This window comes from Heterodontus francisci, chromosome 1, assembly GCF_036365525.1.
Source record: "Heterodontus francisci isolate sHetFra1 chromosome 1, sHetFra1.hap1, whole genome shotgun sequence".
NCBI classification, from domain to species: Eukaryota; Metazoa; Chordata; class Chondrichthyes; order Heterodontiformes; family Heterodontidae; genus Heterodontus; species Heterodontus francisci.
In genome coordinates, this window is record NC_090371.1 from 98455734 (window position 1) to 98482290 (window position 26557).

At 43.4% G+C, this 26557-nt stretch overlaps 1 protein-coding gene across 11 annotated transcripts in view; it reads right to left on the reverse strand.

Annotated features, from left to right (window-relative positions):
- The window catches only part of il6st (interleukin 6 cytokine family signal transduce), a 116640-nt gene that overhangs the window by 14580 nt on the left and 75503 nt on the right, over positions 1-26557 (reverse strand). For all 11 annotated transcript variants that reach the window (XM_068033353.1, XM_068033361.1, XM_068033332.1 and 8 more), the window contains 6 exons: positions 26178-26391; positions 17997-18173; positions 16922-17023; positions 16092-16238; positions 13556-13696; positions 1437-1533 (listed from right to left, as the gene is read on the reverse strand). In XM_068033353.1, coding sequence (XP_067889454.1) covers positions 1437-1533; positions 13556-13696; positions 16092-16238; positions 16922-17023; positions 17997-18173; positions 26178-26391 — 878 coding nt within the window. The remainder of the gene's footprint in view (positions 1-1436; positions 1534-13555; positions 13697-16091; positions 16239-16921; positions 17024-17996; positions 18174-26177; positions 26392-26557) is intronic.

A 26557-nucleotide genomic window follows, 5' to 3' on the forward strand; every position in this document is an offset into this window, starting at 1 on the left:
GGAGATGGTCATTGCCTGGCACTTGTGTGGCGCGATCATTACTTTCCACTTATCAGCCCAAGCCTGGATATTGTCCAGGTCTTGCTGCACTTCTACATGGACTGCTTCAGTATCTGAGGAGTCGCGAATGGTGCTGAACATTGCAATCAGCGAACATCCCCACTTCTGACTTTATAATTGAAGGAAAGTCATTGATCAAGCAGCTGAAGATGATTGATCCTAAGATACTACCCTGAGGAACTCCTGCAGTGATGTCCTGGAGCTGAGATGACTGACCTCCAACAACCACAACCATCTTGCTTTGTGCAAGGTATGACTAACCAGCGGAGAGTTTTCCCCAATTCCCATTTATGCCAGTTTTGCTCGGGCTCCTTGACGCCATACTCGGTCAAATGCTGCCTTGATGTCAAGGCCGGTCACTCCCACATCACCTCGAGTTCAGCTCTTTTGTCCATGTTTGCACCAAGGCCGTAATGAGGTCTGGAGCAGAGTGGCCCTGGCAGAACCCAAACTGAGCATCATTGAGCAGGTTTTTGCTAAGCCAGTGCCACTTGATGGTGTCGTCGACACCTTCCATCACTTCACTGATAATTGAGAGTAGACTGATTGGGAGGTAATTGGCCGGGTTGGACTCGTCCTGCTTTTTGTTTACAAGACTTACCTGGGCAATTTTCCAAATTACCGGGTAGATGCCAGTGTTGTAGCTGTACTGGAACAGTTTGGCTAGGGGCAGGGCAAGTTCTGGATCACAGGTCTTCAGTACTATTGCCGGAATACTGTCAGGGCCCGTAGCCTTTGCAGTATCCAGTGTCTTCAGTTGTTTCTTGATATCACGTGGAGTGAATTGAATTGGCTGAAGTCTGGCATCTGTGATGCTGGGGACTTCAGGAGGAGGCCGAGATGGATCATCAACTCGGCACTTCTGGCTGGAGATTGTTGCAAATGCTTCAGTTTTATCTTTCGCATTGATGTGCTGGGCTCCGTCATCATTGAGGATGGGCATATTTGTGGAAACACCTCCTCCTGTCAGTTGTTTAATTGCCCACCGCCATTCATGACTGGATGTGGCAGGACTGTAGAGCTTAGATCTGATCCATGCACGATATGCAGTTGAGAAAGGTACTGGAGCACTGGGGCCGAATCACCTCCTTCTGTCCTGTATTGACTGACTCCATAAAGACTAAACTGGTGAGGGAGGCAAAGCTACGGCCTTGACGTTGGTGCAGTGGGTTATATTGGTGGGGAGAGAGGGAGTGAACTGAGTGGGAGTAGGTAACCTGAAGCTCAAGCCAGGTAAAGACTAGGACTGGCAGCACTTGTATGAACTCTATCCAGCTAAGAGGCTATACTGGATTTATATAGTCTATCATACTTTCCAACAGATTAAAATAAGGGTCTGTATGTTGTATTGTTAATGCAAAATAAATTATACTTACAGATGTCTTTTGTTGAAGCAGAGTAGTATAGTCACCATAGTGATCAAGAGGAAACTCAAGCAAATAGGCACTACTATTGCCTCAATTTCTCCTTTTTCTGCAAAGAAAAAAAATTAGGATTAACATTACATCTAATAGAAAGTTTTGCAATAAATCAAAAAAATTGCAATACAGACAAAATTTGGGCGAACCCCAGGAGCCTCAATTTTGAAGTGTGGATTTTGAATTAATAATACATAGTTCACTTAACAGTGTTTAATGTTCTTTAGAAGGAATTAATAATGTTCCTATAGAAGCAATATCAAACAAAATTGTCCAATATCAATATCAAACAAAATCAAACATTTAAATTCTGCTGTGTACACATGCAAGACTAAGTACAGGGTGGATTTCTATATGGTTGAAACACAGACATTTGCTGCTTGATACCAGAATCTGATGTTTTGATAGATTAAAAAGAAACAGCATTGCAGACCAGCACTGGTAGACTGGCATATTCTGAGGGCCAAGGAAGTAACAGTCACCCCACTTCACAATCCCTTAAAATAAAAGCAAAATGCAGAAGCTGGAAATCTGAAATAAAAACAGGAAGTACTGGAAATACTCAGCAGGTCTAGTAGCAGCTGTGGAGAGAGAAAGAAGAGAGTTAACGTTTCAGGTCTCTGACCTTTCACAGAACTGAAACATTAACACTGTTTCACAAATACTTCGTCTGAATGAATTCCTCTTCATAGTTCAGATTTCAATATCTCAGTGGTAATACTGCTCACATATAACAAACAAATTACTCTGTTTCACAATGTTCCAGATTTATATTTGTTTAAACTGAAAATTATGTCAAAGTTGCCTGACTTCCAGCACTGAACAACAATACGAACTAGAAGAGGACTTCAGGATGGAGAGCAGAAGGAACACAGCAGGTGACAGAACTGAATATGGGATGGAGAAAGCAGCAAGCGCCTGAAATGAAGTTGGGAGGGAAAAGAGGTGATTGATTAGAGTAAGACAGAGCTTACATTTAAATATGACAACCTGGGAGGACTAAAGCAGAGCTAAAGATCAGTCAGCTAACATGAATGCACTAATGGGAGAAAGATTTCTCCGTTGTAATCAAACTAATTTTAGTTAAATGTGGGAAACAAAACTGAATTTTATGAAGTACCTCATATAGTAAATGTGGGAAACTGTAGATTATATGTGGACTATATTGGAAAATTGCGTATAATTAGAGAAGGTTAAACATTCAATTGTTACAACAATTAGTTTGACAATGGTACAGTTAGAAACAACTTTGCCAGAGTATGAAGGTTGAAACTATAGGATTAGTTTCAATTTAATTAAATACACCAAGAAATCAGAAGTATTTTGCATCTAAGTTTTAGAAAAGAAAAGCAGAATCTTGTCATATTGCAATACACGTATTTCAAAAACAATACAGGGAAAACCAAGGACACTTGAAAGCCTTTAGGACAATTTATAAGAAACTCGTTAGAAAAATGCAAGATAGCGTTAAGGGTAATGATTCTGAATTTACAAAGTTATAGAAGTTTTTAAGTTCTATTTGATAAAAAAATCATATTACCAATATAAACTAATGGTAAACGTTATCCAAAAAAATACAAAATTCTAGTAAAAATGTTTTTATCTATGTTCATAGCTTACTTTAGACCCAGAATTATTTGGTTTGAGAAGTTGAGATGAACCAAACAAGAAAATTAATATGAGTGAAAACCACTAGACCTATCAATTACGAGGGAAAGCCAGTTGTGGTTACCTTCACCAGATGAACCAAATCACTCAAGCACTTTTTTCCTTTTTAAATATCATTGTACCAATGATTCACCTAACATTTTAAAAATTGAGAAACCTTGGCCAACAGCCAGGTTACATAGTACAAGGACATCAGCAGCATTAAAATGAAAAAGTTGAAGCAAATCTGCGAGCAGAGGTTAAACAAAAGCAAACTTTGGTTTGAAAAGCCTGTAGACGGTACAACAAAAGCGAAAGTTCTGCATTCAAGTCCTTCCACCTCACTAATCAATCCAGGGTTGTCAAACATATAGCACATGGAACAGTTCCATCCATCCCACTTTGTGGTCTGCTTAGGGTTGTAAAATCTGCCTGAACAAGATACAAGCATCCCAGCAGTACTTTTAACAGTCTGGGAGAATTGCCTTTTAAAAGTTCCTGCCACAGCAGTGCTCCCCACCCTCTGCGAGCCCCCTGCTTAGGGGTGATCAAAACTAAAATGAGCAGATGTAAAGGAGAGAGGAAAAGAGTGGGAAGTTTGGGTTGGGCTGGATGAGGATGAATAGATATTAGGGTGGCAGGAGATTGGGACTCAGGGCAGGGGAGAATGTAACGGGGTTGACTGTTAGGGCAACTACAGCTGGGATGAGAAAGGGAGACTAGAAAAATGGGGGAAGTGGTGGAGGGTTAGGAGATTGGGGTTCGGGTCAGAAGGAGAGGGGGAACTGGAGTGGGATTGTGTGGCTGTGGGCCTAGCTTGTCTTGCTGAACTGGGAGCAGCAGCAATGTGTTGTGGTGGGGTGGTGCTAAGAGAGGAGCAGCCAGTAAAGGGATGTGTAAAACATGGGTACTTTATTGTAGATAATTAGCCAAAGACTATTTTCACTCATGGGTGAATGAGGAACAAGGGCTCGAAGACTGAGGATTAATGGTACGTGGGTTATTGCACACCCCCGGCTTTATGTTGCAAGCTCCAACCGCCACCATTCACGTCAGGCTCGGACAGGAGGGGAGCTGCGCATGCAGCAGCTACAAGCTGCTGCTCCTCTCAGAGCAGCGAACCCCACAGATAACCTCTGGCCTGATGGCTCCGTCTCAACTATTGGCTCCTTGCTTCGGATCTCATCCAGGCCAGAGAGACTGACACAGCGGGAGCAGAGCTTTAAAAAGCACGCCGAAAGGACAGAGTCGGAGACCAGAGACAGAGAAAAGCAGGGAGTATATCCACTCAAATTCAGACAACTTAATACATAAGCTGCATTAGGTATTATCAGCATTTATTGGTATTTGTAAGGTCTACTAATAGTAGTAAGGTTTATTAGAATTGTCAAGCTTTATTCGCATTGGTAAGGTCTAGTACCAGGAGGAAGGTCTACATATCTGTGTAATCAAGAAAAATACAACTTTAGTTGAAGGCGGTACAAGCATTTAATAAGCACAGTAAATTCTAGATACTTAGGAATTATTCCAAGTTAATTAAGAAAGTAATTAAAGTAAATTAACTAATAGCATAAGTAACAATGGCAGGACAGGTGTTATGTTGCAGCTGTGGTATGTGGGAGCTCCTGAATGCCAAGGCGATCCAGGACAAACGCATCTGCAGAAAGCATAGGCAGCAAGAGGAATTCCAGAGCAGGATTACTGATCTGGAAGCTGAACTGCAAACACCTTGCAACATAAGGGAAGGGGAGAAATACCTGGACACTTTGTTCCAGGGGAACGTCACGCCTCTTAGAACAGGGTCATCTGTTTTGATCTGCAGTGAGGGACAGGAGGATGTGACTGAGAATGAGGCCAGTAAAAGGATTAAGAGACAGTAGGAGGAGCCTCAGACTTTGCAATTATCAAATAGGTTTAAGGTGCTCTCAACCTGTGTGGATGAAAGTGACATCTGCAAGGTGGATGAGCAGACTGACCATGGCACTGTGGTACAGGAAGCCATTCAAGTGGGGGTAGCTAAAAGGAATGTAGTGGTAGTAGGGGATAATATAGTGAGGGAGATCGACACGGTTCTGTGCAGCCGAGAGTGAGAGTACAGAAGACTGTGTTGTCTGCCTGGTGCCAGGGTTCAGGACATCTGCGAAGGGCTGCATGGGAACTTGGACAGGGAGGGGGAGGATCCAGTTGTTGTGGTCCATGTAGGTACCAACGATATAGGTAGGACTAGGAAAGAGGCTCTGCTTAAACAGTATGAGGAGTTAGGCAACAAATTGAAGAGCAGAACCTCAAATAATAATCTCTGGATTATTACCTGAGCCACGTGCCAATTGGCAGAGGGCACATACGATTAGTGAAATAAATACGTAGCTCAAAGACTGGTGGGAGAAGTGGGTTTCGGTTCGTGGGGCACTGGCACCCGTACTGGTACTGGGGACAGTGGGGGCTGTATTGTTGGGACAGTCTGCACCTGAACCATGCTGGGAGCAGTCCTCTGGCAAACCATATCACTAGGGAAGTAGAGAGGGCTTTAAACTAAACAAGGGGGAAGAGGGATCATGCTTGGGTAGACATAGTAAATCAAGGGGTAGAGTCAAGGCAGGAGAGCAGAATAGTAATATGGGAAATGAAAGTCAGAGAATGGCAGGAAGGGACGGAGAGAAAAAAACCTAAGAACACACCAACAGTCAGGACTAGATGTTACAAAGATAACAAAAAGACAAAATTAAAGGCTCTGTATCTGATTGCATGTAGTATTCATAAAGTAGACAAACTGATAGCGCACATTGAAGTAAATAAAGACTATCTGATAGCCATTACAGAGACATGGCTGCAGGATGACCAGGATTGGGTCCTCAATATTGAGGGGTATAGAACACTCAACAGGAATAGGAAGCTAGGTAAAGGTGGAGGGGTAGCACTGTTAATCAAGGATGGCACAGGTGCAATAGTTAGAGATGACCTTGGTTCAGGAGATCAGGATGTAGAATCGATTTGGGTGGAGATGAGGAATAGTAGGGGAAAGAGGTCACTAGTGGGAGTGGTCTACAGGCCCCCTAACAGTAACCACAATATAGGTGGAAGTATCCAAGAAGACTGGGTGCTTGTGATAAAGGGATGGCAATAATCATGGGTGATTTTAACCTACATATAAACTGGAAAAATCAGATTGGCAATAATAGCCTGGATGAGAAGTTCATAGAATGCTTTCGAGATACTTTCTTAGAGCAGCATGTTCTGGAACCAACCAGAGTGCTGGTTTTATTAGACTTGGCATTGTGTAACATGACAGGATTGATTAATGACCTCAGAGTAAAGGCACCTCTAGGTAACAGCGACCACAATATGATTGAATTTTACATCCAGTTTGAAAGAGAGAGGAGTGCGTCTAAGACTAGCATTTTAAACTAAATAAGGGCAACTATGTGGGCATGAATGCTGAGCTAGCTGAAGTGAACTGGGTTACTAGGCTAGGAGATAGATCAATAGAGAAGCAGTGGCAGACATTTAAGGGGATATTTCGGAAAACTCAGAATAAGTATATTCCTTCTCCTTCTTTGGTCTCCTTGTCTCGAGAGACAATGGGTAAGCGCCTGGAGGTGGTCAGTGGTTTGTGAAGCAGCACCTGGAGTGGCTATAAAGGCCAATTCTAGAGTGACAGACTTTTCCCCAGGTGCTGCAGATAAAATTGGTTGTCGGGACTGTTACACAGTTGGCTCTCCCCTTGCGCTTCTGTCTTTTTTCCTGCCAACTGCTAAGTCTCTTTGACTCGCCACACTTTAGCCCCGCCTTTATGGCTGCCCGCCAGCTCTGGCGATCACTGGCAACTGACTCCCACGACTTGCGATCAATGTCACAGGACTTCATGTCTTGTTTGCAGATGTCTTTAAAGCGGAGACATGGACGGCCGGTGGATCTGATACCAGCGACGAGCTCACTGTACAATGTATCCTTGGGGATCCTGCCATCTTCCATGCAGCTCACATGGCCAAGCCATCTCAAGCACCGCTGGCTCAGTAGGGTGTATATGCTGGGGATGTTGGCCGCCTCGAGGACGTCTGTGTTGGAGATACGGTCCTGCCACCTGATGCCAAGGATTCTCCGGAAGCAGTGAAGATGGAATGAATTGAGACGTCACTCTTGGCTGACATACATTGTCCAGGCCTCGCTGCCGTAGAGCAAGGTACTGAGGACACAGGCCTGATACACTCAGACTTGTGTTCTGTGTCAGTGCGCCATTTTCCCACACTCTCTTGGCCAGTCTGGACATAGCAGTGGAAGTCTTTCCCACGCGCTTGTTGATTTTTGCATCGAGGCACAGGTTACTGGTGATAGTTGAGCCTAGGTAGGTGAACTCTTGAAACACTTCCAGAGCGTGGTCGCCGATATTGATGGATGGAGCATTTCTGACGTGCTGTCCCATGATGTTCGTTTTCTTGAGGCTGATGGTTAGGCCAAATTCGTTGCAGGCAGCTGCAATCCTGTCAATGAGTCTCTGCAGACACTCTTCAGTGTGAGATGTTAATGCAGCATCGTCAGCAAAGAGGAGTTCCCTGTTGAGGACTTTCCGTCCTTTGGTCTTCACTCTTAGACAGGCAAGGTTGAACAACCCGCCACCTGATCTTGTGTGGAGGAAAATTCCTTCTTCTGACTTGAATGCATGTGAGAGCAGCAGGGAGAGGAAGATCCCAAACAGTGTAGGTGCGAGAACACAGCCCTGTTTCACAACACACAGGATAGGAAAGGGGTCTGATGAGGCACCGCTATGCTGAATTGTGCCTTTCATATTGTCATTGAATGAGGTGATGATACTTTGTAGCTTTGGTGGACATCTGATCTTTGCTAGTAGTCTGAAGAGACCACGTCTGCGACGAGGTCAAAGGCTTGGGTGAGATCAATGAAAGCAACATAAAGGGGCATCTGTTGTTCATGGCATTTCTCCTGTAGCTGGCGAAGGGAGAACAGCCTGTCAATGGTGGATCTCTCTGCTCGAAAGCCTCAGGGTAGACACGCTCAGCCAGCTTCTGGAGCCTGTTTAAAGCGACTCGAGCGAAGACTTTCCCCACTATACTGAGCAGGGAGATTCCACGGTAGTTGTTGCAGTCACCGCTGTCAACCTTGTTCTTATAGAGGGTGATGATATTGGCATCGCGCATGTCCTGTGGTACTGCTCCCTCATCCCAGCACAAGCAAAGCAGTTCGTAGAGTGCTGAGAGTATAGCAGGCTTGGCACTCTGGATTATTTCAGGGGCAATGCTGTCTTTCCCAGGGGCTTTTCCACTGGCTAGAGAATCAATGGCATCACTGAGTTACGATTTTGTTGGCTGTACGTCCAGCTCATCCATGACTGGCAGAGACTGGGCTGCATTGATGGCGGTCTCAGTGACAACATTTTCCCTGGAGAACAGTTCTAGGTAGTGCTCCACCCAGCAGTCCATTTGCCTGCGTTGGTCAGTGATTGTGTCCCCTGATTTAAATTTGAGGGGGGGGGGGGGGGCGAGGGGGGGAATCTTATTTATTTATTTAGAGATACAGCACTTAAACAGGCCCTTCGGCCCACCGAGTGTGCCGACCAACAACCACCCATTTATACTAATCCTACATTAACCCCATACTCCGTACCACATCCCCACATTCCCTCAATTCTCCTACCACCAACCTACACTAGGGGCAATTTACAATGGCCAATTTACCTATCAACCTGCAAGTTTTTGGCTGTGGGAGGAAACCGGAGCACCCGGTGGAAACCCACGCGGTCACAGGGAGAACATTGCAAACTCCACACAGGCAGTCCCCAGAATTGAACCTGGGTCACTGGAGCTGTGAGGCTGCGGTGCTAACCACTGCGCCGCAGTTGACCCAAAAGCTCTCTTAATGCCATCGTACATTCCTCTGATGTTTCCGGTGTCAGAGGCCAGCTCAATATGACTGCATAGGTGTTGCCAGTAGTCATTTGCGTAGCGCCTGGCTGTTCTTTGTGCAGCGCTTCTGGCTGCTTTAAGTGCTACGGAAGTTAACTCGCTGGGGGCTTTCTTGTAGTTCAGCAGCTATGTAGCTTGGCAGCTATGACAGATTCCAGCTCTTCAAAGTGAGTTTGAAACCAGTCTGCATTCCGCTTCACACCTTTGCCATAGGCGGTCATTGCTGAGTCATAGATGGCGTCTCTGATGTGGGCCCACTTGGTCTCTGCATCCCCTGTAGGAGTGTTTTGAAGGGCTTTTTCAAGTGAATTTAGAAACTTATGTAACAGCTATGGATGAGAAATTCTGCTAGTGTTGATGCGCGGGTGGCTCTTCTGCTTGGAGCGGTGCAGCTTCTTTGGTTTGAGTCTAACCTTGCTGCACACCAGAGAGTGGTCGGTGTCATAGTCCACACTGTGGAAGCTGCGTGTGATTTGAACGCTGTTTAAAGAGGCTCGCCTTGTGACGATGAGGCCCAGCTGGTACCAACGACGTGATCTTGGGTGCCTCCAAGAAATCTGGTGACAAGGTTTAGTATGAAAGAACGAGTTGGTGATGCAGAGGTTATGATAGGTACACAACTCAAGCAGTCTCTGTCCATTCTCATTCATCCTTCCAATGCCATAGCGCCCAAGGCAGGAAGGCCATGAGTCATGGTCGGCCCCAACCCTGGCATTAAAATCCCCCAGCAGGAATAGGTGTTCGGTGTTGGGGATGCGACTAATGATATTATGGAGTTCCTCGTAGAACTGGTCTTTAGCTTCAGGTAGGGAGCATAGATGCTGAGTAGGTGTACTGAACCAGAGGCGGTGAACAGTCGGATGGACAGTATGCGTTCCGAGCCATTTGAAGGTGGCTCTATCCTGCTGAGCAAAGGGTTTCTGATGGCGAAGCCCACTCCATGCTGTCTTGGTTCTTCAGGATCCCTACCCTGCCAGAAGGTGGTGTAGTCTTGCTCTCTTAGGGATCCACTCGCAGGGAGGCGTGTCTCCTGAAGTGCTGCAATGTCCACATTGAGTCTACTGAGCTTGTTGTTAATGATGGCGGTCTTCCGAGAATCGATGATTTGTGTAAGGTCTTCCGGCAGGCCAGGACACATAGTTCTAACGTTCCAGCTTGCAAAACGAAGGGCTGGCACCTTCTTTCCTTTTCTTGTCGTGCTGTTTGGTGCAGTGTTACAGTCCACTTGTCGGACAATGACCCTGAGCTCCAAGCACCCATTGAAGCAGGTAGACTGTGGCGGGACAGAACCTTACTGACCGGGGGCTGCCCAGTTTGAGGCGGGCAGTGGCTGTCCAGTGAGATGCGATGAGCTCTCCCACCGACAAAGGCAACCTGTGGCGCCCAATCTCTACGCCAATTGAGCTGGACTGATAACCCGTAACTGCTGCCTTCCGTGTTGTTTTGGTCGCTGTGAGGCGACTATGGAGTGACCTCTCCATGGTGCATGCCTGGGCGAATGTATGGAGGTTGTGAGTTGCCCAAGCGTCAAAACCCCCCTCTCGGCCTTCCTGGTGGGGTCCAAAGGAGCGCAGAGCATGACGTTTGGCACCGGTATGGCTGCAGGAACTGCTGGAAACATGCCAAAGGTGACACGTGATCGCCTTTGGGGTTCTGCTCTGGATTTTCTGTTAGGGTTTATTCCCTTAGCTTTGGTCTCTCCCGAGATGCCCACAAGGCAGTGGGGTTGTTAGGGCCCCTGCTCAGGGATAGGTGGATGCTGGTGGGAGGAGTTGTGGGGGAAGGGAGTGGGTGCGAGGGGGAGGGGTGCGGTGGGAAGGGGTGGAGGGAAAGGGGTGCAGGAGGGTGTAAGGGAGGATCCACCATCTGTGGTTAACTAAAGAAGTTAAGGAAAGCATCAAACTTAAGTAAAAAGCATATAATTGTGCAAAGATGAGTGGCAGGTCAGATGATTGGTCAGAATATCAAGAACGGCAGAGAATGACTAAATGGCTAATCAGGAGAAAGAATTAGAGTATGAGAGGAAGCTAACTGGAAATGTAAAAACGGATAGCAAGAGTTTATACAGATATTTAAAAAGGAAAGGAGTAAGTAAAGTGAGTGATGGTCCTCTAGAGAGTGAGAATGGGGAGTTAACGGTAGATAATAAGGAAATGGCGGATGAAGTAAACAAATATTTTGCTTCTGTCTTCACTAAAGAGGATACTAAAAACATTCCAGTAATAACTATAAATCAGGAGGTGGAAGGAAGAAAGGAACTTGGTGAAATTAGTATCACCGGAGAAGCGGTACTGACCAAACTAATGGAGCTGTGGGCTGACAAGTCCCAGGGTTCTGATGGGCTTCATCCTAGGGTCTTCAAAGAGGTAACTAAGCAGGTAGTTATTGCGTTGGTGTTAATTTTCAAAATTCGCTAGATTCTGGAAAGGTTCCATCAGACTAGAAAGTAGCAAATATAACCCCTCTGATAAGGGGGAGGGGGGGGGGGGGGGGGGAAGGAGGATGCAGAAAACAGCTAACTATAGACCAGTTAGCTTGATGTCTATAGTGGGGAAGGTGTTAGAATCGATCATTAAGGAGGTTATAGCTGGGCACTTAGAAAAACTCAAGGTAATTGGGAATAGTCAGCATGGTTTTGTGAAAGGGAAATCATGTTTAACCAATTTATTGGAGTTCTTTGAAGGAATAACATGCACTATGGATAAAGGGGGGCCTGTTGACATACTATTTTTGGATTTCCAGAAAGCATCTGACAAGGTGCCACATAAAAGGTTATTGTGCAATGCAGGAGCTTATGGTGTAGGGGGTAACATATTAGCATGGATAGAAGATTGGCTGGCTGGCAGAAAACAGAGTGTATGCATAAATGGGTCCTTTTCTGATTGGTAGGATGTGACAATTGGAGTCCCGCAGGGGGTCTGTGCTGAGGCCTCAACTTTTTACAATTTATATCAATGACTTAGATGAGGGGAGCGATGGCATGGTAGCTAAATTTGCAGATGACACAAAGACAGGTAGGAAAGTATGTTGTGAAGAGGATATAAGGAGGTTGTAGACCTACATAGGTTGGTTGAGTGAGTGGGCAAAAATCTGGCAGATGGTGAGTATAATGTGGGAAAATGTGAAGTTGTTCACTTTGGCAGGAAGAATAAAAAAAAGCAGAGTATTTCTTAAATGGAGAATGACTGCAGAATTCCATGATTCAGAGGGATCTAGGTGTTCTAGTGCATGAGTCACAAAAAGTTAGTATACAGGGACAGCAAGTAATAAAGAAGGCTAATGGAATGCTATCCTTTATTATGAGAGGAACTGAAAATGAAAGTAAGGATGTTATGCTTCAGTTATACAGGACATTGGGGAGATCACATCTCGAATACTGTGTGCAATTTTGGTCTCCTTATTTAAGGAAGGATGTGAATGCGTTGGAGGCGGTTCAGTGGAGGTTTACTAGATTGATACCTGGAATGAGTGGGTTGTCTGGTCAGGAAAGTTTGGACAGACTGGGCTTGTTTTCATTGGAGTTTAGAAGAGTGAGGGGAGACTTGATTTAAGTTTATAAAAGATCCTGAACGGTCCTGACAGGGTGAATGTGAAGGCGATGTTTCCTCTTGTGGTCGAGTCCAGACCAGGGGGCACTGTTTTAAAATTAGGTGTCGCCCTTTTAGGACAGAGACGATGAGAAATTTTTTTCTCTGAGGGCTGTGCGACTTCGGAACTCGCTGCCTCAGAAGGTGGTGGAGGCGGGGTCATTGAATATTTTTAAGATGGAGGTAGATTGATTCCCTTGCCTAACAAGAATCTAAGATTATCGGGGTAGATGAGAGTGTGGAATTCGAGACAGAAACGGATCAGCTATGATCGGCGTGGAACGCCCTGCCTGCAACAGTAGTAGACTCGCCAACTTTAAGGGCATTTAAGTGGTCATTGGATAGACATATGGATGTAAATGGAATAGTGTAGGTCAGATGATCGGCGCAACATCGAGGGCCGAAGGGCCTGTACTGCGCTGTAATATTCTAATTCTAATTCTAATTCTAATCTTGTTAAATGGTGGAGCAGGCTTGACTGGCTGAAAGGCCTACTTCTGCTCCTAATTCGTATGGTCACAGGTTCATTCAAAATTTGGACCTCAAGGCTTATTTTGGGTCCAGAACCCAATACCCAGAAATTTGGTATATACCACCAATTTTACACACACAAAATGAGCAAAACCCCAGTGTGTTCAAATACCTTTTGTTGAAACTGGCAGGCTGCCAGATAAGGTCCACCAAATAAAGTGACTTTGTCAACTCTGCTCTAATCCAATATGAATCAATTGCAGCTCTGACAAATAATTACACATACAGAAATCCCAGTTTAAACTGTGCCGACAAACTAGCAATTTCTATTTCCGAATACCTATTAAATGAATTGGTACCTCAGTTAATGTTGCCTTTAGAATGCAAGTTTCCACTGATTATTCAGTAACATATTTAATTTGATGGTAACATTTTTACCTAGTTAATAACTCACCAAAATTTAAAGTAGTGAAATTAATTTCAGAGCTGTTTGTGCCTCCTTTCACTGTTGATGCCATGACACGTATTACATACAAGGTATTGCCAGTTAATGAATTCAGCACGAGCTCTCGATACTTTGCATCAACAACAATACCTGGAAATTAAAAAGAATTAGAAACAACTTGTGAAATTTCTATAAAATCAAAACTAAACCAATTGAAGAGATGCACACAATGCGTAAGGGAAAGTGAAAGCAGTGGGTAGAAACTGTCATTAATGCAGAGGATTAAAACACATACTGGTCGGATTGTGTGTAAAAATAACTGACATTATGGGTGCTACAGGAAGTTACAGTTAAGTTCTAAATAGCGTAAGCACCCTTTATATTGTCAAGATTTATGTTCTTGCAATGTCATGCAACAGGCAGAATTTTCTGGAACTCAGAGATGGGATGCAAGGCGGGTGGGGGCCCATAAAATAGCAACGGAAGGCAGGGGTGGAGTGCCCATTGCCTTCCCTTTGCCCTGCGATTAAATCGGGGGTGGGAAAGACAGAAGGCAGCCTTCCTGCCCAGAGGCCAATTGAGGCCCTTAAGTGGCCATTAAGGGCCTCTTCCTGCCACTGAAAATACACTAGCTAATGGGAGAAAACAAGATAGCCTCCCTCCAGGCTTGGAAGGTGGTGGTGGGGACCTTCCTTTGTGGGCAATCTATGGCCTGAGGGGGGGGGGGTGGGGCCCTGGTGGCAAAGGCCACCAGCGCTTGGAAGCAGGATCCCTGTCCTAAAAGGAACGCAGACCATGGCACTGGGCAGTTAAGTGCCCAAGTGCTGTTAAATTGTGTCTGGGCGGGGGGCATCTCCAAAAGGCCAAGCCAGGTTTCCCCTTGCCTTTTTGGCTCTATGTCAGGACCCCTGCCGGCTACACAAAATTCAGCCCAACCTCTCTGGCCCAGAAAGGGAACAATTGAAATTGTGGGGTCTCAACTTGCAGGTAGTAAATTATTGTTAGAGATTTAAAATGTTTTGAATTTTGAGTGATTTAACTTTTCTTACTTTTCCTTTTTTTTCATCACTTTGAATCCAATTTTAGTTCTCTTTCTGTAACTAATTTGACTCTAATTCACCCCATTTCCATCTCCATTGTTCCTCCGTTCTTTTTTCAAACCTTAAATCTCTTTAGTTAAGGAGACAACCTGTTGGTTTCATCACTCCCCATGGCCCCAGCTGCCTCATTAGCAGCTTGCACTTCCAGAAATTTGCAGTGCAAAAAACTTTTGAGCTGAAAGGTGAAGAAAATGACTAACCTATGGGGCTGTCTTCAGCAAATTTTGGGCCCATATTCCAATACCCAGTTTGGGAAATGCTGTGAACATTGCAGCTGGGATGACATCAGTTACCATTCAGTAAGATAACAGAAAAATTCATGGCACAGGAGGTCATCATTTGGCCCACTGTGCCTGTGCTGGCTGAAGAGCTAGAATCTTACTAACTGCACAATTACTGAAGGAGAAGACAGAGTTTTACACTGTTTAATAACTATCACTTCACATTCAACATTCTGACTCTGCTCCCTTGAACTGATTGCATAATTGTTACAGTCAGAAAACACCACCAAATTGTTCTTCTACCATATATTTCCTGACACTATTCTTTCCTCATTCATCTAAAAATTCTTTTATGCACGTAGTGGGGAAAAGTTTTCACACCTTTCCACTGTAATTAGTTAAGCATTTACAGTATTTGCCATTCCAATTCAAAAAAAGGCGACTGACTTTTAGATGTCATTTAGATGAGTACTTGAAACGCCATAGCATACAAGGCTACGGGCCAAGTGCAGGAATATGGGATTAGAATAATTAGGTGCTGGATGGCCGGCACAGACACGATGGGCTGAAGGGCCTGATTCTGTGCTGTATAACTCTATGGCTCTATGACTGAAGACAGAATTTACAAGTGCTTTAATAGTTTAAAAATGCTACCTCAAAAATATTATCGCCTTCATTGTTTTACTTGCCTGCAATCTCAATTTTCTTCACAAAATTCGGTCACTTTAGTACAGTAAGACAAAATAATCCTATGATATTTCAATAGTGTACATGTCAAAATAGGATTCTATTTTTACTGGGACAGCAGAGTAATAACTGCTACAGTAACTTAGAGGAAAGGCAAAGTAATTTTATCCCTACTCAGGCTGCAGGTATATTACTTTTAGAAACAATTCCCTTTAATACTTTCACACAGTTCTCCTGGCAGTGTAAAATCCCAGTTTTAAACAGTAAAACTTTTAAATCAAGATTAAACATATATACTTTAATTACTTTAAAAGCAGAACGTGATTTTCTAAATACTTAAAGTACATGCATAGCTTGTAATGTTTAAAGCTGAATCTTGCAGGATATATCAAAATATTTCATACATTGTAATTTCAGTATTTCTAAAATGGCAATCTAGTCCTCCAATTGAAGAATCTTCTGAAACCATTACACTGTCGACATTTCACTTAAAGCAACAAGTGTAAAGTGTTGTTGAAAAGACCTCTTTTTGCTTACTTGATTCATTTGCATTGCCACTCTTGTAAAATATGGTGTAATTTGTGATGAAACCACGCTGTTCATTTACAGGAATTTCATTCCACATCAATTCAACTTCTTTTTTTCCCACATGTTTGAGATGAACTAAAGGACCATTTACTGGACCTATGAAACAGGAGAATTCAGTTTTTAACCAGTTTGTACAGTACAAAGCTTTCATGTTATAAAAGTAATCCTATGTTTTCTGGCCTTTTGTGTCCAAACTTCTTTATTCTAATTATCTTGCTAAGCTTATTTGTTAATAATCAGGCATTGTTAATTTCGTACTCATTAGGGAAAGATCAGTACTAACTTTATCATACTTTGCCACGTTAGACATCAGGGTCTTCCAGGCGAGATACAACATGAAACAAATGCACAGTAGAAGTTCTACACACACTTTCTCCCAAAATGCACCTTAACCTCCAATCTCAGAAAAGTACCATATTATTTAATTATCAGCAAATTTTCCATTTCTTATGTCAATTTAGTGTAACTGGTAAATTTTGACAGTTTTATGCAATCAACTTGTGCCTAATAAGAACAGGGTTCAAACTCATTTCAATTAGGATGTTCTTTACTGAGAAATTTGTCAGCCTAACAATCTGAGGAATTGTTAGTCAGGTCCCAGAGATGAAAGGGCAATGTGCTAGCCAGCTTCCTTCTATAGTATGTTTCAATATATACCATGGACTGAATATGCAGATGAATTAATCATATAAACATTGCAGTAATATATTTTAGCAGTTAAGCTATTGTATACAAATTTGTTCTGCATTGTATAGTTAGTGTAATTAGTGTGTACATACGATCCTGCTGTAGATATGTCAGCTTTGAAAGCGGAGCTCCTGGACGACCACTGTACATAGGATAAACAGTTATCCTATAGCGCTTGAATGGCATAACATTATCTGTAGAAGTAACAGATGAAATTAAACAGTTATCTATATTACTTCAACATCTATACTACCAATTGGTTAAGTACTTACGCCACATTGATGTATTAAATTGCAGGCTACATGTAATGAAATTAAGAAATGAAAGGGGACAGAGGACCATTGCTTTCCTGTTTCTCCGACCCTCCCTCAACAACTCCAAAATCAGTTAGATATCCAAGTTGATGCAATACATTTATATACACAAAGTGAGTACCTTTTTAGCAGGGAGGTAATTCCATAGGAGAGTTAAAATAATAGAGAAAGCCAATTCAAAGTATCCTCAAGTAGCCAATAGGGTATTGGGTGACAAAAAATTGGCATTATCTGCCAACACTATTGAGCAAGGAATGTTCTTGGGAAACTAAAGAATGGAAAACTTAACCAGATGTAAATAAATAAAACACGTTAGAATACTTATAATTCATTGCTAGAATACTGTTAAAGTAGATTAATTTAAAAGGCAGTATAGTCCCCACCAAGAACATTGTTGAAACTCACAATCAGCAGATGTGCTTGGAAGCACTATATGATTAACTCTATGATTAGGTACATTGCTTGTACCATATACTTACTAAATCTATGAAAACATGAGCTCAATGTTTAAGATCCTAATTGATATTGAGGGATAGAACATCTAATGATCAATAAATAATATCCTTTAACAGTGCCTTTTTTAGGATAAACTTAGATGAACGCGCTGTGCACAATTTTCTAACCAATTAAAATACAGACTGTATAATTGTGCACAATTTGAACTTAAATTTCCAATATGCCCTTCTCAGCCCGTAAAGCTACATACCAGAAGCACAAATGTGGAAAATCACTCCTACATCCTAGCACAGAGCCACGAACAAAGTAATAAAAGAATTGATAGGCAATCACATTGCACACCTGCCATTCAAATACCAAATACTATAAATGAAGCCAAAATGACAGGAACACACACCTTTTAAAAAAGTCTTGTTTGTAGTTTTTTGCTCACGTTGCCAATATAACGGACCAGGACATAAATCCTTGCTGGACTCTTCACACCACTCTATCACTGCAGAAACAGGAGGCTTCCACTCCACCACCAACTGACCATCCTGAGGGTAAGCACTGAGGTTTTGTACAGGTGGGAGTGCTAAAACAGAATTAACACATTTTGCTTTGAAAGAAATGTTTGCTGAAAGCTGTTCTAAATTATATTTCTAATGCCCTATTTGCAATTTTTCCTGTTATAAATCACACATATTTGTTTGCCTTGGCTCAGTCATAACACTCACATCTCTGAATCAGAAAATTGTGCGTTCAAGCTCCACATCGGAGATTTGAGTACATAATCGAGCTGACACTGCCAGAAGCTAGATATGTTAACTGGGACCAGTATCATTACCATGACACGTGGACCTTGCTTGATTGCATTCAGGACTTTTTTTTGGGGGGGGGGGGGGGGGGAAGAGAAAGGGGGTGTGTCAGAAGAATTTCCTAAATTGATCCAAGACTTTTTTAAAAATTGGTTCATTACTTGATTTTTGTGAAGAATACTAAAACTGGAGGCAGATCAAATAATGAGCAGTTTTGTGTCACAGGATTTTTAAAAAAACCATTTTGCCACAGTAAGGATTTGGTAAAATAAAAGCTGAAAGGTTTTTTAATTTTATTTTTTAATTCATTTTTTATTTAGAGATACAGCACTGAAACAGGCCCTTCGGCCCGAGTCTGTGCCGACCATCAACCACCCATTTATACTAATCCTACACTAATCCCATATTCCTACCACATCCCTACCTGTCCCTATATTTCCCTACCACCTACCTATACTAGGGGCAATTTATAATGGCCAATTTACCTACCAACCTGCAAGTCTTTTGGCTGTGGGAGGAAACCGGAGCACCCGGAGAAAACCCACGCAGACACAGGGAGAATTTGCAAACTCCACACAGGCAGTACCCAGAATTGAACCCGGGTCGCTGGAGCTGTGAGCCTGCGGTGCTAACCACTGCACCACTGTGCCGCCCATTAAGACACAATTAAAACAAAAGGTAAACGTATACAGTTTTTAAAAAAAAGCATCGATAATAGGTAGTAAAATGCTAAGGAGTCAAACTTGATGTTTCTGCAGAGACTGCAATTAATTAACAAAAACAAAATGTTGGAAATACTTAGTAGGTCTGGCAGCATCTGTGGCGAGAGAAACACAACATTTCGGGTCAGTTACTTCTCATCAGTACTGGAAAAAGTTAGGCAAGTCGAGAGGTAGGGAAAGGGAGTGGGGAAGTTGGGGGGAGGGGGTGGGGGTGTGAAAAACAAAGGAAAGGTCTTGAATAGTTTTGAAGGCAGGAGAGATTAATTGTTGAAAGGGACAATGGTGCAAGGCAAAAGGTGATGGTAATGGGACAAGGAAAGAAACAAAAGATGGATCTAGAAGACATGTAAATGAGAAAATCGGAATCAAGAGTTGCTGTACAAAAACAAAACAAAAAGCAAAATAAACAGAAAAAAAGTAGGGGCAGAAGTTGAGATATAAAATTGTTGAACTCAATGCGGAGTTCGGAAGGCTATAAAATGCCTAATCAAAAGTTGTTCCTCGAGCTGTTACAAGTGCTTTTTTTTTTAAAAAGGAAGAGATGGATGCCTTTAAGACTGAGAAAAGGATTTCTCAGAGAACAGCGAATGCTGAACTGGGTGGGGCACAGATCGCTAGGCAATCTGTTTTTCCAAGCCACTCAACAAAGAGAAAGGACCATCACATGACTGGCTGCTAGAGTGTTTTTAGTTTCTCTTTTGCAAGAAAAGACCAGTTGGCTGGAAACTGTTCTGGCAATCAGAACAAAAGAATTCTCTCAAAGAACTCAAAAGACCAGTTTGCTGCTAGCAGAGGTAGGAAGGCAGCACAGAGACTCTTTCTCTTGAAAAAGAATTCCTGTATCAAGGGGAATTCTAATCTCTTCACTAAGTTAAAGGAACTTTGGGAAATCGCGTGTCGAAAGGTATGGGAGCTAAAACCCTCGTTGCTGTCTATGCCCGGGGGAGGGAGGGCGGAGAGCGAGAGCGAGAGCCAGGGAGAGGGGTTGCGGCACTCTGTGGAGAATCATTGCTTTGGAGAAAGGCTCCTTTGCTCTTGCTGATAGGAAGCATGCATTACTGAAGGTATTGTCCAGTCTCTGAAAAATCCCTACTTCAAGCGAGAGTCCTGTTGCATTGTTGTACTTTTTTGGAAGCTCCTGAAATCTCAAGAAAGTTTCTACTGTTGGACTTCTACTTTAAAATTTAAATAGACCTGTTGCTACAACCTGTTGCTGAAAGAGCTGTGCAAAGCCTGCTGCAGACAAATTGCCTTGAATGCCTACCCACCACAGACTGTTCATTAATTTCACCTGGAAACTTCGAATGGCATCTGACTATTCAACTCTGGGACATAAGAACATATGAAATAGGAGGAGCTGGCCATTCTGCCCCTCAAGCCTGCCCACCATTCAATAAGATCATGGCTGATCTGTCCCGGACCTCAACTCCTCATAGCCCTCAACTCCCCGATATTTCAAAAATCTATCTCCCACCTCTTTAAATACTTTGTGATCGAGCCTCCACAGCTCTCTGGGGTAGAGAATTCCAGACATTCACTACCCTCAGAGAAGAAATTCCTTCGTATCTCAGTTTTAAATGAGTGTCCCCTTATTCTGTAACTATGTCCCTTAGTTTGAGATTCCTCCACCAGCGGAAACATATTCTCAACATCTACCCTGTCAAGCCCCCTCAGAATCTTGTACGTTTCAATAAGATCACCCCTCATTCTTCTAAACTCTAACGAATAAAGGCCTAACCTGTTTACCCGTTCTTGATAAGTCAATCCCTTCATCCCAGGAATCAGCCTAGTGAATCTCTTTTCAACTGCCTCCAATGCCAGTATATTCTTTCTTAAATACGGGGACCAAAACAATACACAGTACTCCAGGTGCGGCCTCACCAACACCCTGTACAGTTGTAACAAGACTTCCCTAGTTTTAAACTCCAACCCCCTAGCAATAAAGGCCAAAATTCCATTTTCCTTCTTAATTACTTGCTGCACCTGCATGCTAACTTTGTGTTTCATGCAGAAGAACACCCAGAGGCCTCTGTGCTGCACTTTTTTGGAGTCTCTCTCCATTTAAATAATAGTCTGCCTTTTGATACTTCCTACCAAAGTGCTTGACCTCACACTTCCCGACACTAAACTCCATCTGCCAAGTTTTTGTCCACTCACTCAACCTATCTATATCCCCTTGCAGATTCCTTATGTCCTCATCTCAACATGTCCTTCCACCTATTTTTGTATCGTCAGCAAATTTGGATATATTACACTCTGCCCCCTCCTCCAAGTCATTAATATAGATAGTAAATAATTGAGGCCCTAGGACTGATCCTTGTGGCACTCAACTAGTTACATCTTTCCAACTTGAAAAAGACCCATTAATCCCGATTCTCTGTCTTCTGTGAGTTAACCAATCCTCAATCCATGCTAATACATTACCCCCAATACCGTGAGCTCCTATCTTGTGCAATGATCTTTTATGTGGCACCTTATCGACTGCCTTCTGGAAATCCAAATACACATTTCTGGGGATTGGCTGAGAAGCCAAGAAAGGGAAGGGAAGAGCTGAAGATGGACCATATGAAGGCGAGGAAGGAATACAAACTGGAAGCAAAGTTGATGGAATTTTCTGTTTCAGGATGTGAGCAGGAAATGGCACCCATAATCAATGTATTGGAAAAAGGTGAGGGAGGGGTCCTGAGTAGGACTGGAACATAGAATGTTCCACATATCCCACAAAAAGCACAGGCACAGCTAGGACCCATATGGATGCCCATAGCAACACTTGTTATTTGGAGCAAGTGAGTGGAGTTAAAGGAGAAGTTGTTTAATGAGAGAACAAATTCAGACAGGCAGAGGATGGGGCTTTGTTGGATCTCCTTTCAAAGACACTCTCAACTCTCTCCATTTTCTCCACTTGTCCAGTCTCTTCCCAACTATATCTGCAACTCTTCTGACACCTGAACACCACCATCAGCAAGTTCCCCTCCAAGCCACACACCATATTGACTTGGAACTTTAATCGTCATTCCTTCATTGTCGCTGGGTCAAAATCCTAGAAACCCCCTACCCAACAGCACTGTGGGAGTACCTACACCTCAAGCATTGCAGCAATTCAAGAAGGCAGCTCACTACCACCTTCTCCATGGCAATTAGGGATGGACAATAAATGCTGGCCTAGCCAATGATGCCCACATCCCACGAATGAATAAAAAAAATCTGCCACTTTAACAGTTTCCTGGCCCCAACGATCTCCTTTCCACCATGGAGGTCCAATCCCTCTACACCACCATCCCTCACCAGGACAGTCTGAATTCTCTCCATTTCTTCCTTGAATGGAGATCCAACAACTCCCCATCCTCTGCCTGACTGAACCTGTTCTCACATTGAACAACATCTCCTTTAACTCCACTCATATCCAGCAAGTAAAAGGTGTTGCTATGAGAACCCGTATGGGTCCTAGCTGTGCTTGCCTTTGGTTCCTGTACTGCTGGGCTGATTGATGAGAGTTCCATGAATGCAACAAACAGAGCTGAATAGATTTGATTACAAGAACGACGTAGTAACTTGAAATTTGATTTATATTAGAGAACGACATTTCATACAGCAGAAGTCTGGTAGCTTGTATGGCCTTTGAGCAGCTCGCACAAAGCTCCTGACAATGCAGTCTAATTGCCCACGTTGTACTGCCAGCATTAATCCACGTATGCACATCCTGACATCACCGCACACTGATGTCACAATGGGACAAGCGAGCAGAGAGGAGGGGGGGCAGCAAACCGTGGGAGAGCAAGTGGCAGCTCGTGATATTTTTCCTTCAGCAGAAGTAGTTCTTGATTGGGAGGAGTTTAGAATTCAGCAAAGGAGGACCAAGGGATTGATTAAGAAGGGGAAAATAGAGTTCAAGAGCAAGCTTGCGTGGAACATAAAAACTGACTGTAAACGTTTGTACAGGTATGTGAAGAGAAAAAGATTGGTGAAGACAAATGTAGGTCCCTTATAGTCAGAAACAGGGGAATTTATTATGGGGAATAAAAAAATGGCTGACCAACTAAATGCATACTTTGGTTCTGTCTTCACAAAGGAGGACATAAATATCATATCAGAAATGTTGGGGAACATAGGGCTTAGTGAGAGAGGGGAACTGAAAGAAATTAGTACTAGTAGAGAAATGGTGTTGGGGAAATTGATGGGATTGAAGGCCGATAAATCCCCAGAGCCTGATGATATGCATCCCAGAGTACTTAAGGAAGTGGCCCTAGAAATAGTGGATGCATTGGTGGTCAGCTTCCAAGATTCCATAGACTCTGGAACAGTTCCTACAGATTGGAGGGTAGCTAATGTAACCCCACTATTTAAAAAGGGAGATAGAGAGAAAGCAGGGAATTACAGACCAGTCAAAAATTATAGACCAGCTAAAGTGTGGCGAGTCGAAGAGACTTAGCAGTTGGCAGGAAAAAAGACAGAAGCGCAAGGGAAGAGCCAACTGTGTAACAGCCCCGACAACCAATTTTTTCTGCAGCACCTGTGGAAGAGTCTGTCACTCTAGTATTGGCCTTAATAGCCACTCCAGGCGCTGCTCCACAAACCACTGACCACCTCCAGGCGCTTACCTATTGTCTCCCGAGACAAGGAGGCCAAAGAAGAGAAGAAGAAAGACCAGTCAGCCTGGCGTCGGTAGAGGGGAAAATTCTAGAGTCCATTATCAAAGATTTTATAGCAGAGCACTTGGAGAACAGTGGTAGAATCAGACAGGGAAAGGAAAATCATGCTTGACAAATCTACTAGAATTCTTCGAGGATGTAACTAGTAGAGTTGATGAGGGGCAGCCAGTGGAGGTGGTTTATTTGGAATTTCAGAAGGCCTTCCACAAAGTCCCACATAAGAGATTAGCATGCAAAATTAAAGCACATGGGATTGGGGGTAATGTATTGTGATGGACAGAAAATTGGTTGGCGGACAGGAAACAAAGAGTAGGGATAAATGGGTCTTTTTCCGAATGGCAGGCGGTGACTAGTGAAGTACTGCAGGGATCGGTGCTAGGACCCCAGCTATTCACAATATACATTAATGATTTAGATGAGGGAACTAAATGCAATATCTCCAAATTTGCAGATGACACAAAACTAGGTGAGAGGGGGAGTTGTGAGGAGGATGCAGAGAGGCTTCAGGGTGATTAGGACAAGTTGAGTGAGCATGGCAGATGCAGTATAATGTGGATAAATGTGAGGTTATCCACTTTGGAAGCCAACACAGGAAGGCAGATTATCTGAACGGTTATAAACTGAGAGAGGGGAATATGCAGCGAGACCTGGGTGTTCTCGTACACCAGCTGCTGAAGGTAAGCATGCAGGTGCAACAGGTGATAAAAAAGGCAAACGGTATGTTGGCCTTCATAGCGAGGGGATTCGAGTACAGGAGCAGAAATGTCTTGCTGCAATTATACAGGGCCTTGGTGAGGCCACACCTGGAATACTGCGTGCAGTTTTGGTCTCCTTATCTGAGGAAGGATGTTCTTGCTATAGAGGGAGTGCAGCGAAGGTTTACCAGACTGATTCCTGGGATGGCGTAACTGACGTATGAGGAGAGATTGAGTCGATTAGGATTATATTCGCTGGAGTTTGGAAGAGTGAGTGGGGAATCTCATAGAAACCTATAAGATTCTAACAGGACTTGACAGGGTAGATGCAGGAAGGATGTTCCCGATGGTGGGGGAGTCCAGAACCAGGGGTCATTGTCATAGAGTCATACAGCATAGAAACAGGCCCTTCGGCCCACAGTGTCCATGCCAACCATAATGCCTATCTATATTAATTCCATATCCCTCTATGCCTTGCTCATTCAAGTACCTGTCCAGATGCCTCTTAAATGTCGCTACTGTTCCTGCCTCCACCACCTCCTCAGGCAGCTCATTCCAGATACCCAATATTCTTTGTGTGAAAAATTTACCCCTTTGATCCCCTTTAAACCTCCTCCCTCTCACCTTAAATCTATGCCCACTAGTTTTAGTCACCCCTACCATGGGAAACAGACTCTGGCTATCTACCCTATCTATGCCTCTCATAATTTTATATACCTCCATCATGAACCCCCTCAGCCTCCTTCGCTCCAGGGAAAACAGACCCAGCCTATCCAATCTCTCTTTATAACTCAAGCCCTCCAAACCAGGCAACATCCTTGTGAATCTTTTCTGCACCCTCTCGAGCTTAATCACCTCTTTCCTGTAGTGCGGCGACCAGAACTGCACACAGTACTCCAAATGCGGCCTAACCAACGTTATGTACAACTGTAACATGACGTCCCAACTCTTGTACTCAATGCCTCAGCCGATGAAGGAAAGCATGCCATATGCCTTCTTCACCACCGTCTACCTGTGTTGCCACTTTCAGGGAACTATGTACTTGCACCCCAAGGTCTCTCTGCTCAACAACACTTCCCAGGGCCCTGCCATTCACTGTATATGTCCTGCCCTGGTTTAACTTCCCAAAATGATCACTTTGCACTTGTCTGCGTTAAATTCCATTTGCCAATCCCTTGCCCACTTTCCCAGTTTATCTATATCCTGTTGTAACCTTAGACAACCTTCTTCACTGTCCACTATACCACCAATTTTGGTGTCATCTGCAAACTTACTAATCATGCCCTCTACATTCACATCCAAGTCTAAAGGATACGGGGTAAACCTTTCAGGACTGAGATGACGAGAAATTTCTTCACCCAGAGTGGTGAGCCTGTGGAATTTGCTACCAGAGAAAACAGTTGAGGCCAAAACATTGTATATTTTCAAAAAGGAGTTAGATGTAGCTCTTGGGTCTAAAGGGATCAAAGGGTATGGGGCGAAAGCCTGAACAGGCTACTGAGTTGGATGGTCAGCCATGATCATAATGAATGGCGGAGCAGGCTCGAAAGGCCAAATGGCCTACTCCTGCTCCTATTTTCTATGTTTCTATTGCTCAGGAGATATAGTGGTTTGGATAAATTTCACAGCAGGGCAAATATGTAGAGGGAATGGGTTTGAAAGACTGTCTGGCCTATTTTCACATAATACTTACATTGCCATAAAATAAAGCTTACCCGACTCCCGTGTTGCTGGCAGTATTAAAATTTCATTAGGAGAGTCACCAGCTGAATTGCTGGCGATAAGTGTGAATTCATATTCCGCTTGTGAAAGGGTAATATTGTATTCTAGGTCTTCAGTTTCAATCCTTTGGATTTTCATAGAATTCTTTTCCTTAATTGTCATTTGGTACCTCATGATAATTCCATTAGCATCGGACTTATCTAGTTTCTGTAATTTTGAAAAAGAGTTTAAATAAATAGATTTTAAAAATTCAGGCAGAAATGAAGGTTAACGCAGACAGATTTTCAATGCAGATATTTGTGCAAAGGGCAGACCAAAACATCAACAGCATCCTTGGCAGCATTTGGCTGCTATAGTCAGTATCAGGTCATTT